Genomic DNA, 15,043 nt, shown 5'->3' with positions numbered 1-15,043 from the left:
GTCACAATGTATGGCTGTAAATAAACAGAATGAGCTTGCAAATATCTCAGTCCTTTCTCAAACCAGAGATTTGAGTCTAAGAAAACTGGAATATACTCATATTAGAGAAGTTGAAACCAGTGGATATGTGGCATATAGTCATATTTGTAGCAACTTATCAATTATCATAATGGTTGCCTGATATGAATAATTCCATCTCTACTACAGTGTGGAAAACAGAAGACACTTTGAAACTTCAATTTAAATCAACTGATTGATGACACATAAAGCAGTTTGGCATGAGATATCATTATCTTTATGACTTTGGCATTATGAGATACACAGCACCACACTCTGTCTTAAAATGTTTTTGAATCTAGAGCGTCCATGGGATGCTGATGATGTTTCTGAAAATGTTGGACAGAAACCATTTTGTAACCGATATGTGCCTTCATAATCCCACCTGAGAGCTCATCATAGTTCTTGGTCCTGCCTCCAGCCTTTACCAAAGCATTCAACAGCTTATAGTCTACCATGCACAAACTGAGTAACTCCTTTTTGTGTGGTAAAAACTCAAAGGCCACATCAAAGATTTAGATTTATTGAAAATCATATCATACTATCTATCATGTACTAAACTTAGAATCCATTTTTGTCACTCCTTACAACCTATGCAATTATTAGAATCCATTTTTGTCACTTCTTAGAACCTATGCAGTTATTACTTAAATCATGTTACAAGTGCTTCTACACCTGCAATGATACAGATGACTGGTGTTTTTGTTGAAATGTAGAAAATCTGAAGGTGAGTATTGTCTTTACCAGGCACTTGTCATAATGTCTTGCACTAGCACTTCATTCATTAAAATGATTGTTGTCTATAGTCATCAGCTGTAATGACCCTATCCCTTTCCTGAGTGTACAATCAGTTTGCCTTTAATGTGACAAATGCCTGGCAAAGAGAGGCTCAATTCAAACTGTTCTGATACTTCTCTGTGAGGACTGATTGTGCCAACTTGAGGCAGTCCAGTCACATACCGCTTCATTTTCCATTGCTGTGCAATCACAATTCAAATCAGTCATTTTTTCATTTTTTTTTTTTTTTTTTTTACAACATTCATCTCAAGCAGTTTCTTGTACTATGGTCCTCAGTCATTTAGCTTTCTTTCTGTATACTTTTTCTGACAAACTCCCAAATAACCAGTCTCCAAATGTTTGTTTCATAAATGAGTTGAATTACAATGATTTAATTCTTTTGTTAAATAAATAAATTCTGAGACTTTAAGGTTTTTGCTGGTGTTTTCTTATGTCTATGTGGACCCACTTACTGCTCAGTGCACACAAGTTGTCCTATTACACACTGGGATAAGTAATTGTAAAACAAGAAATTTGTGTCATGAAAAATATTGTGCTTTCCAACAATTGGGACAAAAAAAGCTCTTCCTCAAAGGCCTTCAGAAGAAAACATCTAAGTCACGGTCGAGTACGTCACACATCTAAGGCTGTCATGCCAACCTGCACAGCTTATTTTACTCTTTATTCGGGGAGAACACAAAGTCCTTAACAGAAGAATAACCCCTTTCAACATTAGGGCCCATCTTTACTAAAATCAGATTTTGTTTTTTTAACAAGGCTCATGCTAGCATAAAAAACACCACAAAGCAGACAATTGAAATATAAAATCTTCTTTTATTAAGCAACAATGGCACAGCTTTAAGAAACATAGTCAAATCCAGCCTGGGACAGATGCAATGAGTAATGTTTAAACTGAGAAGTCAAACAGTATCTTGACTGTATGAAAAGAAAGATCTTCAGGTACTATATTACACACTGGCATACTTTTTTTCCCTTTTTTTATTTGGACTATTTAAAAACCCTGAACCTTGTTAGCATTCCTTCTTCCAACACAGTTTACGCAGCACAAATCAATTAACAAAAACTATGCTATAAGATCACATTCCATCATTACAAACTGCAGTTATTTTACCTTATGTATACATTTTCGAGCAATGACTCAAAAACTAAAAATTCTCACAGCTACAAATTCTGACAGTTCCTTCATTGTGTCTGACATAATGCTAACAGAGTGATATTTATGAAATAGTACTAGAATTAGTTGCAGTCTGTTGTTATAACCTCTACACAACACTGTAATTCTACTGAAAGATCTCTGTATTAAGCATTTTGCCCTTTTCACAGTATTACCAGCTTCATTTGGTAAGATACATCTTGGTTGCATATTTTGTGCAGGACTACAGTATGTGTGCTCGTGTGTATGTACTCTTGTTTGACTTTCAGGTTACAGACTGGGATTTACAGCTGAGATTACATTGAAAGTTTTACATCTGGCTTGAATTGAGAAAGACAACTGAATGTGGTCTGAGAATTCTCACAAGTGTGTTGTCATTTATTACAGTTTCATCAACAGTCAGCATGTCCCACATTTCCCAGAAATATTAATCTGTAGGGGAAAGAGACATGAGGACAGCCAGAGTGAGAGTGAGTGTATAAACTCTCTGCTACTTTCTCCCTGCATGATTATTGAGTGTTGGCTGTAGCCTTTGCTGTTGATTCTGAATGCTGAAAAGATGAGGAAATATGCAAATGAGGAAAAGAAAACCCCCCCCACATCAAACACATTGTAATTTCAAACAGTGTTAAAGTTGACGTTTTCCTGAAGGAGTACTCAGAAGTTTAGTCAAATAAATGTGCAAGTTTGTGTTATCTTCGGATCCACAGCCACATGTTGAGCAGGCAAGCAGAGAACAGCAGTGAAAACAGGACAACTTCTGTATTCCTCCGTTCAGTGTTGTGCCTCTCAAGTGCCGCCAGCCGGCGACTCATCTTCATCACCTACACAGTTAGGCAAGAACAAATAAAGCACAGATGGACAGATAGATGGAGAGGGATAAAAAAGATAATAGAAGCACACAGGCTCATCTCAGTGGCACTGAGCCTTTTTTTTTTTTTTAGCCTACCTGTCTCCTGAGGACAATGAACTCCACAGTAGCTCCTCCCTCTTCTTCTAGGCTCCAGTTTTCCACAGCTCTGAACACAGTCAGGATGAATAACAGACAGAAAGAGACAGAATGAGAGACACAAACCAATCTAGAACCTTAATATATATAATAATACATGCCCATCCATAGAGGTTTGACATACAGTAACCAAACTCACAATAAATGCTAATACATAATAAATAATTTACAATTAATGCTAATAAAACAACTCCACTGATACTACATGTAATGTAAAGGATTGAAATGTCATAGAATAGCTAAAGGAACACTATGCAGGGTTTTACTAAAAAACAACATATGAGACCCCAGCCTCCATCATCAGGGGGCTTCTGGGCAACAACCTTTGGACATTAAGTGTGTACTCCCAAGCCAATGATTGTGAACAGGGTGTGAGGTCGGGACATGTAGCGTAGAGACCGGTTTACATTGCTGTGTTTAATGTTTGATTCATTGCTTCCCCTGCTTCTCCGTTTCCCTACTCTGCTGTGTGCTGTTCCTCTGACAATGAACAACAGTTGTCACTACGAAATTCAGCAGTCAGACAGCTTACGGTTCTGCTTGAGGTTTCTTTCTGTTAAAGGGGAATTTTTTCTTGCTGCTGTTGCCACATCTTTTTCTGATTGTTTTGTGTAGGCCCATATAAACACACCCACCAACTCGCATGCTTTGAGCAGCTGCATATGATCTTGTCTTAATGTAGCCAAAGCTGTTAATGAATCCGCATTTTTTATTATCCGACCCATAACTGCATTGGATATACTGTGTATAAGCACCTTTAATGCGATTCTTTTTTCATTTAAAAGTGGGGTGCGTCTTATACACAACGTGTATAAGACGTATTATATACGTTGTGACCAATAAAATACAGAGAGGTTGGATTTGGATATGATTATAGGTATGTAAAAGACCATACACACTAAGAACAATAACTATAAAAATAATGATGTGAGCCTCCACACTTCTTAACTATAACGTCATAAACAGTGGTGTCAAGTTTTGAAGTATAAACATATGTTTAGAAATGACATTATAAAATAATAGAAAAGTGTAATAACTTCATCTTATACACTGTCAAATATCAAATATCAACAACTGTAGATATTTCTGTGGAGAGAAGAGTTTATTCAAGAGAAGAGCTTTTTTCATTGAAACGGAGTAAGTCTGAAGGACACCACCCTATTCCAGCTGAGTTGAAGAGGTGTTTTCGTGGGTTGTCGTGCTGGTGCAAAAGTGAAGGCTTGGAAATGGATATATAACCCCTTTCTGCCATCAGTCATCATGGGAAATGTCAACTCTCTGCCCAACAAGAGTGATGAACTGGAGATATTGGTGAAGACTCAGAAAGTATACCGTGAGTGTAGTTGCATGTGTTTTACGGAAACGTGGTTGAAAAAGATCTCAGACTCCAATGTGGATCTACCTGGCTTCACTCTCATACAATCGGACAGAGATGCTAAAGCTAGTGGCAAGAAAAAAGATGGGGGCTTGGCTTTATTTGTGAACCAGAGATGGTGCAGTCCTGCACATGTTACTGTCAATGAGATGTGCTGTCCAGATATTGAATTATTGGCAGTTAGTATGAGACCATATTATGAAATAATAAAACGGACACTCCGCCCCTGTTCATCGGCGGGGACTGTGTGGAGAGTAGGGGTGGGTATTGGCATGAACCTCACGATACGATACGTATCCCGATACTTGGGTCACGATACGATACATATCACGATATTGCGATTTAAAGAGTTTATGTATTTCAGATTATATTGATTAGAGGACAAATTGAGTCAAAACCATTTCATTCATAACAGCTATTTTTTATTTCAATGAATGAAACATTAACAATATTTGTTTTATTTCTTATTTCTTACAGCTGAAACACTGAGCTGAAAACTGAAATAAAGTGCACAGTAGTTTTTCACAGTACGAAATCTGAACTGAAGTTCAAATGAAAATAAAATACCTATGTGCATGCAGTAAAAAAGTATAAGAAAATAAAGTGCAGAATAGCCCTTTTGTTCCTCTAATCAAAATAAATAATAAAGTAAAAAAACATAAACATTCTGAAATGGATAGACCTAAAACTTGTACTTCACTTGGTTTAACCGCTTTCTTCACCTCTTCATACATCGCGGGTACAGCTGTGTCCACCATGTACCCTCGTTGTGGTATCTTGTAACGTGGCTCTAAAGTGTGCAGCATCCACCTGAATCCAGCATTATCAACGACGCTATAAGGGCGTAAATCCTTACAGATAAAGTGCACAATCGCCTCTGTTATGCGCTGTGCGCGAGGTGAGGTGGAGGGCAAAAAGTTGTGCAGCGTCGTCTGGCTCGGTTGAGGTTTTGGCGGCTGCTTCAACACCTCAGCGTGGTGTCTCAAGAGATGAACTCGCAAGTTTGTTGTGTTTCCACAATATTTTACCTGCGCGAAACAAATTCTACAGACAGCGTTGTCTTTGTCGAGCTCCCTTTTTTCTTTGTTTTTCATTTGGAAGCCGAAGTGCTTCCACACGTCGGCTTTAAATTGCGGTGGTGTTATCAAGTTATTAGCCATTTTGATCGTAAATAAGCAGCTTCCTCTAGCACAGAAATGCATGCACCACACAGCAGAGTGGCTCTTAGGCGCCATCTACCGGACTGGAGGCAAAGAAACCCTACTGTATTCACAGCGCGTCTTAACACCAATCAATCATTATTTTAACAAAGTATCGATATTTGGAGTTGAACAAATCGATATTTTATCGGCCAGCAAAGTATCGCGATATATTGCCGTATCGATTTTTTTACCCACCCCTAGTGGAGAGGGTCACAGACTTCTGGTTTCTGGGCATTCACATAGAGGATGACCTGACCTGGAGCATCAACACCACTGCTATTATTAAGAAGGCACAGCAGAGATTGTACTTCCTGAGAGTACTCCGGAATAACCAACTCTCACAAAAACTGCTTTTGTCCTTTTATTGTTGCTCCATTGAGAGCATTTTGACCTACTGCATGTGTGTGTGGTTCTCCAGCTGCACAGCTGCAGAGAGGATAGCGCTCCAGAAGATTATCGACTGCCCTCTCCCCTCCCTGAAAGATCTGTACAGTTCCCGCTGTTTCAGGAAAGCTCACCATATTCTCAGGGACCCATCTCACCCAGTACACTCGCTGTTTGAGATGCTGCCCTCAGGCAAACGCTACAGGACATTGAGAGTACACACAAATAGACTACACAATAGCTTTTACGCTAAAGCCTAAACGGCATTAAATAATGGTAATTATTAATTTATTTTTGTTTCTGCACTTTAAAGACGGCATCTCAATTTCGTTGTGCTTTGTATAATGACAATAAAGACTTTCTATTCTATGTACCAAGAGAATTCAGTCATATCATAACAATACTTGTGTACATCCCACCCAAGGCATCGCTGAAGTTCCATGACCTCGTTGCTAAGATACAGACTAAGCATCCTGAGGCACTTATGATAATATCAGGAGACTTCAATCATGTTTCCCTCTCCTCCCACCTGACTGGATGTACACAGTTTGTCCCACCAGAGAAAATAAAACCCTTGATCTGCTGTATGCCAATGTCAAAGAAGCTTTCAGAGCCACTGCCTTACCACCACTTGGCAGGTCAGATCACAACTTAGTTCTTCTGGAGACTTGTTACAAACCCTGTGTGTGGAGGCAGCCTGCAACTAAACTCTCAGTCAGGAAATGGACACCAGAGGATACTGAGGCTCTAAAGGACTGCTTTGAATGTACAGACTGGAATGTGTTGCTGGAAACAGAGGAGAAGAGTATGGACATTGACAGACAGTTTGACTGCTTTACTGATTACATCAACTTCTGTAGAGACACAGTCATACCTACAAGGACTGTACGCTGTTTCCACAATAACAAACCTTGGATTACTAGTGATTTAAAGGCAATCCTCAATGAGAAGAAGGCAGCTTTAAGAGATGGTGACAAAGCACGGCTCAAACAAGTACAATATAAGTTGAAGAAGAGACTAAAGATTGCAAAAGTGGAATACAAGAAGAAATTGGAGAGGAATCTACAGCACAGCAACATCTGTGAAATGTGGAGAGCAATCAACACCATCTCTGGTTACAACAACAAGCAAAGACAGCCAGTGGCAGGTGATGTAGAAAGAGCTGATGAACTCAACCAGTTCTTCAACAGATTCAATACAGCGGCCTCACCCAATTCCAATGCTGCTTCTCCTCCTCCTCCTTCTCCTACTCCTCTTCAACATGTGTACATCTCCAATGCAGCATCCACCCCCCCTCTTACACCTGAGCCTCCACCCTTGTCTGTCACAGAGATCGGGGTGAGGTTGGAACTGGGAAGACTTTGCTCTGGGAAGGCTGCTGGCCCAGATGGTGTGTGTCCAAGGCTGCTCAAAGACTGTGCTGCCCAACTGTGTCAACCTCTCCACAAGATCTTCAACCTCAGTCTACAGTTGGGGCGAGTGCCGGCACTGTGGAAAATTTCCTGTGTTGTGCCGGTACCAAAAATAAAATGTCCAGCTGAACTTAATGACTACAGACCAGTAGCCCTCACTTCTCACATCATGAAGACCTTGGAGCGGCTGATTCTACGCCTACTGAGAGTTGAGGTCAAAGACAAACTCGACTCCTTGCAGTTTGCATACAAACAACACATTGGAGTGAACGATGCTGTCCTCTACATGCTTCATCATGCCCTTGCTCATCTGGAGGAAACTGGCGCTTATGTGAGAATCATGTTCTTTGATTTTTCCAGCGCAGTCAACACCATCCACCCAACATACTCAGAAACAAGCTCACAGTGATGGAAGTGGATCTTTCCTTTATCTCCTGGATCACAGATTACCTGACAAGAAGGCCACAGTATGTCAGGTTGGGGAACTGTGTTTCTGGGTCATTAATGAGGAGCACAGGGGCTCCACAAGGGACTGTTCTGGCTCCATTCCTGTTCACACTGTACACAGCGGACTTCAATTACAACTCTGAGTCCTGCCACATCCAGAAATACTCGGATGACACTGTTATTGTGGCGTGTATCAGGAATGGACAGGAATCTGAATATAGGAATCTGATAAAATCCTTCAGTGACTGGAGTCACAAGAACTATCTCCTACTTAAGACTAAGGAAATGATCATAGATTTCCGCAGGTTCAAGCCCCCTCTTCAGCCAGTGAATACTTGAGGGGTGGACATCGAGGTAATGCCAAGTTATAAGTATCTAGGTGTATACCTGGATAATAGGTTGGACTGGTCCCTATAACAGTCTCTACAAAAAGAGACCTCTTTTTCTTAAGGAAGCTCAGATCTTTTGACATCTGTAGGAAGATGCTGCAGTTTTTTTTATCATTCTGTGGTGGCAAGTGTGTTGTTTTATGCTGCAGTCTACTTGGGAGGCAGCATAAGACACAGAGATGCAAGGCAGTTGGACAAACTAGTCAAAAGAGTTTGCTCTGTGATTGGAGCCAGGTTGGACACAATGGAGGAGGTGGTGGAGAGATGCACTGTCAAGATGTTCGAGGCCATCTTGAAATACCCGGATCATCCGCTACACAACATCTTTATGGACCAAAAAAACAGCAGTGGACGGCTCCTCTCTCTCCGTTGCAGGACGGAGAGATTTTAAAGATCCTTTGCTCTTTGTTCAATAATTTACAGAAGAGCTAACCGACTAATTGAATTTAATAAAATAATTAATAAAAGTAATTTTGAATTTGAATTTGAATTTGAATTGAATTTTACTCAATAAAAAAATTAACAGGTGTAAGGCTTTTGACTCATTTGTTTATTTACTTTTAGGACTTGTATGTAAATCGAATCACGGTTAGGTCATACTAATGCAGAAATAGAGAAAATTATAAAGGGTTCATGAACTTTTTCTTCAGTTACCTTTTCCTGCTGTGCTCAACGTGTGCTGAAGCAGGGACATCCGTCATGACACTCACTGGTGGATGCTCTTCTTGGTTGTTAAATCTTTATGCAAATAAGACAGAAAGAGAAACTACAGTAAGCTCATGGAACTGCAACAACATGACCAGATGGGTGAATACAAAGATTTGAGTAGTTAGCGAGGTGCATTTGTTATATGAGAGCAAAGCTACATACAGCAGCTAAAGACGCATCAGTCCTAGAAGCGGATATCTGGAGAAATAGGACGCAGGGTCATATAATTCATAACTTACACACATCTAGTGATACCAATGAGCTACATGTGACACATTAGAAATTAAAGGGGAACTCTGGATTTTACACTTCAAAGTGTGTTTCCACTTGCTTCCCATGGAAGATGTTGCAACACCAGACTCCATCTAAATAGCCTCTAGCTCTTCCCTATAAACTTCTTAACAAAGACTAGGGTCTGTATAAACCAACAACTCCTTTTGACTACCTGCAACGTAGAACTCAAAGTGCTGTATGGCTAATATCAGGGCTACGGCAACCTTGTTGATGGTTGAGTAGCGCTGATTATGATTATTCAGATTTTTAGAGTAACAGGTTAACAGTTTTATTCTTCATTTATAACCTACTTTGGGGCCTATAATGTACATTCTTTAGTGGGCATGTAGGTATGTGAGTCATTCCACTGAAAGAGTGCCATTTCCGTCCCCAGGACATTATATACAGGGTTCCCACACAACTTTTCCATAACTAATCTACCCCATTTCCATGACTTAATTTAACAACATAGTGAATATAGGGCACAGTATCAGGTTTTTACCTGCCCCCAACCCAAATCTGGACAGTCAGGTCCAACTGTTTCAGTTGGAGAGCTTTGTTGAGGCTTTTGTAGAACATCATAGCCAGAGCTGTCAACTTTTCAGAAAACCTTAGAGCGAGATTTGAAGGGGTCTTTTCAAGAAAGTTGGGTTTCATGGTCACGACCATACGTCAAAGACATTGTTATTCAATTTCTACTTTAAGGAAAGAAACTTGACCATGTACAGCATGGACGCATTTGAAATGTGGGTGGGACAGTTAAAAGGGAAGGGGGGTCAGGGGGTCCTTTAAAAGAGTAGTCATTTCCTATATTCTGGAGCCTCTTAACAGGTGTTTTGACACTTAGATCTCACTAAATGATGGGTGCATTTTGCAATTACATCCCAGATCACAAATTAGAAGATATTAAAAAGCTATATATAGAAATTGATGATTTGTATATTCATATTAAATAAATCTACTGATTTTTGACATGGTCAAAGTGGGAGGTCCAAGTTCATGCAGCCATTGGGCCATACCTAATTCAAAACTTTTCCAAAACATTCACCTAATTCCAAACCATTTCCAGGCCTGGAAAACAGTTTTTCTAATTTCATAACTTTTCCAGGAATTTCATGACCGTGGGAACCCTGTATATATATGTACGAAAATTAAATGTTAAATGTTCTTTATTACTAAGCAACACACATGCGCATTGACCTAATTGCAAATTTATGATAAATCATTTAAAACATTAATTAGCATTTTACCCATGTCCCCTATTTCAAATTCTACACTTTAAATCTACAATTCTATGCTAAAAACTCAGTTCTGTTACTTACAGTTATGTTAGTTTGAACCAGAAGTTTACATTCACTGTATAAAAAGACACATAACCTTTTTTTTCTCACTGTCTGAATTTATATCAGACGAAACTTTTACTCTTTTTAGTCAGTTAGGATTACCAAAATTATTTATATTTGCTTAATGCCAGAAAAATGAGAAAGATAATTTTTTAGACCATTTTTTATGACTTTCTTCAAAGTCAGACGTTTACATACATTTCATTAGTATTTGGTAGCATTGCCTTTAAACTGTATAACTTGGGTCAAACGTTATGGGTATCCTTCCACTTCTCACAATAGTTTGCTGGAATTTTGGCCCATTCCTCCTGACAGAACTGGTATAACTGAGTCAGGTTTGTAGGCCGCCTTGCTCGCACACGCCTTTTCAGCTCTGCCCACAAATTTTTTATAGGATTGAGATCAGGGCTTTGTGATGGCCACTCCAAAACATTCACTTTGTTGTCCTTAAGCCACTTTGTAACTAATTTGGCGGTATGCTTAGGGTCACTGTCCATTTGGAAGACCCATTTGCACCCAAGCTTTAACTTCATGGCTGATGTCTTGAGATGTTGCTTCAATATTTCTACATAATGTTCTTTCCTCATGATGCCATCTAGTTTGTTAAGTGCACCAGTCCTTCCTGCAGCAAAACACCCCCACAACAAGAATCTTGCCACCCCCGTACTTCACAGTTGGGGTGGTGTTCTCAGGCTTGCAAGCTTCCCCCTTTTACCTCCAAATGTAACGATGGTCATTATGGCCAAACAGTTCCATTTTAGTTTCATCAGATGACAGGACATGTCTCCAAAAATTAAGGTCTTCGTCCCTGTGTGCATTTGCAAACTGTAATCTGTCTTTCTGTCTTTTTTATGTTGCTTTAGGAGTAATGGCTTCTTCCTCGCTGAGTGGCCTTTCAGCCCATGTCGTTACAGGACTCATTTCACTGTGGATGATGACATTCTCTTGCCAGTTTCAGCCAGCATCTTCACAAGGTCTTTTGCTTTTGTTCTGGGGTTGATACGAACATTTCGCACCAAAGCACGTATGTTTCTGGGACACAGAACCCATCTCCCTCCTGAGCTGTATGATGGCTGGACATTCCCATAGAGTTTATACTTGCGTATAATTGTTTGAACAGACCTTCAGGCATCTGGAAATTGTACCCAAGGATGACCCAGACTTGTGGAAGTCCACAATTCTCTTCCTGATATCTTGGCTGATTTCTTTTGATATTCCCATGATGTCACACGCACAGGAAGCAGTGTGTTTGAGGTGTGCCTTAAAACACATCCACAGGTGTGCCTCTAATTAACTCAAATGTTGTCAATTAACCAGAATCTTCCAAAGCCATGACATCATCATCTGGGCTTTCCCAAATTGTTTAAAGGCATAGTAATCTTAGTGTATGTAAACTTCTGACTTTGAAGAAAATAATAAAAAATGGTCTAAAAAATTCTCTCTCTCATTATTAAACTGGTGAGCAGAAACGGCAGAAATGGTAGCTCATTGACCTCGAAAGAGAGAACAGAGAACAAATAAGAGAAAACTGGCAACAGAAGATGGGCTGTCTCATCGGCCATGAAGATCACCTGAGAAATCAACTGGTCATGACCAAGAGAGTGATAGAGCATAATCAGACCCTGCACGGGGGTTCGTATGCTAACTTCTGGGATGTTCCATGCATAATAGTGCATGATATTCCTACTTCTGCCTGGATGTTGTCTTGTCATGTAATGGCAGAAAGGGATCTACCTGCACTGTCAGTACAATGCCACCAACTGACAGTGACATGCCAATCAAAAGAGAGACTGATGAGGACTGAATTGTATGCTTGAAAAGGACCAACACTGGAACATTTGTGTGAACTGCATCGAAACTCACTGAAATGATTAACTGGAATAAAACTCACTGAATTGATTGATTACATAGAGAAGTACAGCTATAACATGTATTTCTGTTTTACACACGTCGAGTACGGAAAGCACTTATTTAAAGGACTCACATGCTACTAATTCTTTTAAGTTGTTATGTACTGGAAATATTAAATTACTGAACATTTTAGACTACAATCAATGAAAAATGAAGTAAAAGTAAAGCCAAAGATTATTCAAAGTATTTGAAGTAAAAAGTAAAAACCCACTGGTGTGACTATGAAGTCACAAAGGGGGGATATGTAGTGTAACATTTTGGTGATAATTACTAATAATGAACAATGTTGTATCTGCTAAAAGGGTACTTGATTGTTGACTACTATTTGCTAAAGATGATCAAATCTGAAGGCATTATGTTAAATGAAGAACCTGCGGACTCCCTTCTGTCTTTTTAATCTTTTTATTTGCCAGTCTCTCTTTCTCTCTTCTTCTTCTCCCATGTGATTCTGTATTTACTGAGTGAATAAGTACCTTATGATTGAATAAGCATAAAAACCACAATGTATGTAATTATATCACACTTTTATTAGGGCCCGAGCGGCGACTGCAAGTCGCCTGGCGAAAGCCCTATTGAAATTGTAATGTTTATTATTATTATTATTATTATTATTATTATTCCGACATTTCGTGCCCCAATTTCGCCCCTTTCCCAAATGCGAAAATGCTTATACTTTTGCACGGACGTCCGGCCTCATCCGAAATTCGATATTTTTGGGTGGTCGCACATGGTCGACGCAGAATGGCGGAATAGCGCCCCCTACAAAGTCCAAAAATGCCCATAGGGAATTTTGCTAACTTTGTCCTATGCTCACAAAATTCGGTACACATATGTATTATACCCACATATGCAAAAAAGCCTCTTGACCTCATGACCTCAACCCAACAGGAAGTCGGCCATTTTGCTTTTGATTTTTCCCGCCTAAAATTAACTCCTCCCACAGCGTTCGCCCGATCAAGTTCAAATTAGGTACGCAACATCTCCAGACCTAGCTGAGATTAAGTTGTGCTCTGCGCATCCGTAGGTCAAAGGGCGTGTCTGCCAGGTCTCAACTAACTTTGGCGTGCTCGCCATGTACATACGAGTGGCTCTCACGCCCACATACTTCATCCAATCAGCTTCAAACTTGCTGGACATGATGATGGCTCCGCCCTGAACGTCCCGATATATTAACTTCCCACGTAACCCATAGCGCCCCCCGGTGGTAACAGGAAGTGAACTTAAATTCATGAAAAATACATAGTTGACCCCATCAACTTCATTCAGAACCAGTTGGTGAAGCTACATTATGAAGACTGTGAAGCTACGAGTAATGGCGTCCGTGTGGCGACGCGGCGACCATCAATTCCTCACCATGAAAATACGTTTGGCTTTTTGATGGCTTTATTGAACTCGTATCATCATGAAAATTGGTACACAGGTCCAGGGTGCCGACCTCAACGTCTCCATTCGCTCATAGGCGATCTCACTCGTGTCGCCCCCTAGTGGAAACAGGAAGTGCCATATTTTACATCATCATTGTGCGATTTCCACAAAACTTCACATGTGTAATCACTGTCCCACCCTGAACGCAACCGCTTGTGTTTTGTTACACTCTACTGCCCCCTGGTGGATGAACCATCAACCTCTCATAACTCCTTCATGCTTTGTCCAAATCACTCCAAACTTCACATGACTGATGAGTGGCCGCCCTGAACACACCAGACCACACCAGACCATATGTGTAACTACCTGTGACTGCCCCCTACTGGATGAACGAAACATTGCATTTTTGGCCTCCTTCCAGGTTTTTTCTCACTTTCTGCTTCACGCCACAGCCCCGCCATGCCTCAGGCCCCGCGGTGGCATGGGTGAGCGAGGGCCCGCCATCGCCGCTTGCGGCTTTAATATTATTATTATTATTATTACTATAGAAAAAGAATGCAGTAAGAAAAGTAATTGGGTAATATTGAACTTGAAGAAACCTGTGATAAACACTGCTGACACAGCTGAACAGCAGCTGTGGGGAATAGTGGGTAGCACTGAGTGAGGAAAAAAACTCAAGGCCGAGCGAACAGGCTCTTAGAGACCGGAAGCACCCGCAAGCATAGAGTGAATGGGGAGAATGGAGCAGCCACTAAAAGTGGCTGGGGGCATCTTAAGGACAGGTGCCTAGAAAATGAGATCATGTTGTTTTGGAAGAAAGCTGATTGGTTGAAACTCACTCCACAATGTGAGGGGGATGAAACTTTTTGCAGAGGTCAGCAATAAAGACAGTATAAAAGGGACCCCAGTTTTTAGTTCTTTGTGTCAGTTATACATAGATTCTGTCTGTTTATGTTGGCTCCAGGTTTTGCTGTCGACAATAAAACTAACTGCATTCAGCTGGACGACTCCTGGTGATTTTGATTGAATCTTTTTGGAACTTCAAAATTTTTGAACAACGAAATACTTATCAATAATTAGAGACTACAGCTCCAAATAAGCTTGAGGTCCTTGGATACCACGACTCTTTAAAAAAGCATCTAAAAACCCATTGTTCAGATAGGCATTTACATAGTATGTGGTATATTATGTTAAAACTTTGCTTACTTGCCTGCTTG

General features: G+C 40.2%; 1 protein-coding gene across 2 annotated transcripts in view; it reads right to left on the bottom strand.

Annotated features, from left to right (window-relative positions):
• Nucleotides 1–1,648: 1,648 nt before the first annotated feature.
• Nucleotides 1,649–15,043, bottom strand: part of LOC133993740 (mitochondrial fission factor) — a 28,485-nt gene continuing 15,090 nt past the window's right edge. For both annotated transcript variants that reach the window (XM_062432783.1, XM_062432784.1), the window contains exons 6-8: nucleotides 8,881–8,964; nucleotides 2,958–3,027; nucleotides 1,649–2,832 (exon numbers count right to left, since the gene is read on the bottom strand). In XM_062432783.1, the coding sequence (XP_062288767.1) occupies nucleotides 2,701–2,832; nucleotides 2,958–3,027; nucleotides 8,881–8,964 (286 nt within the window). In that variant the 3' untranslated portion in view covers nucleotides 1,649–2,700. The remainder of the gene's footprint in view (nucleotides 2,833–2,957; nucleotides 3,028–8,880; nucleotides 8,965–15,043) is intronic.

Source organism: Scomber scombrus, chromosome 14 (genome assembly GCF_963691925.1).
Source record: "Scomber scombrus chromosome 14, fScoSco1.1, whole genome shotgun sequence".
Lineage (NCBI taxonomy): Eukaryota > Metazoa > Chordata > Actinopteri > Scombriformes > Scombridae > Scomber > Scomber scombrus.
Note: the sequence above shows the minus strand (reverse complement) of the source record. Positions and strands in the feature narration are given on the sequence as shown.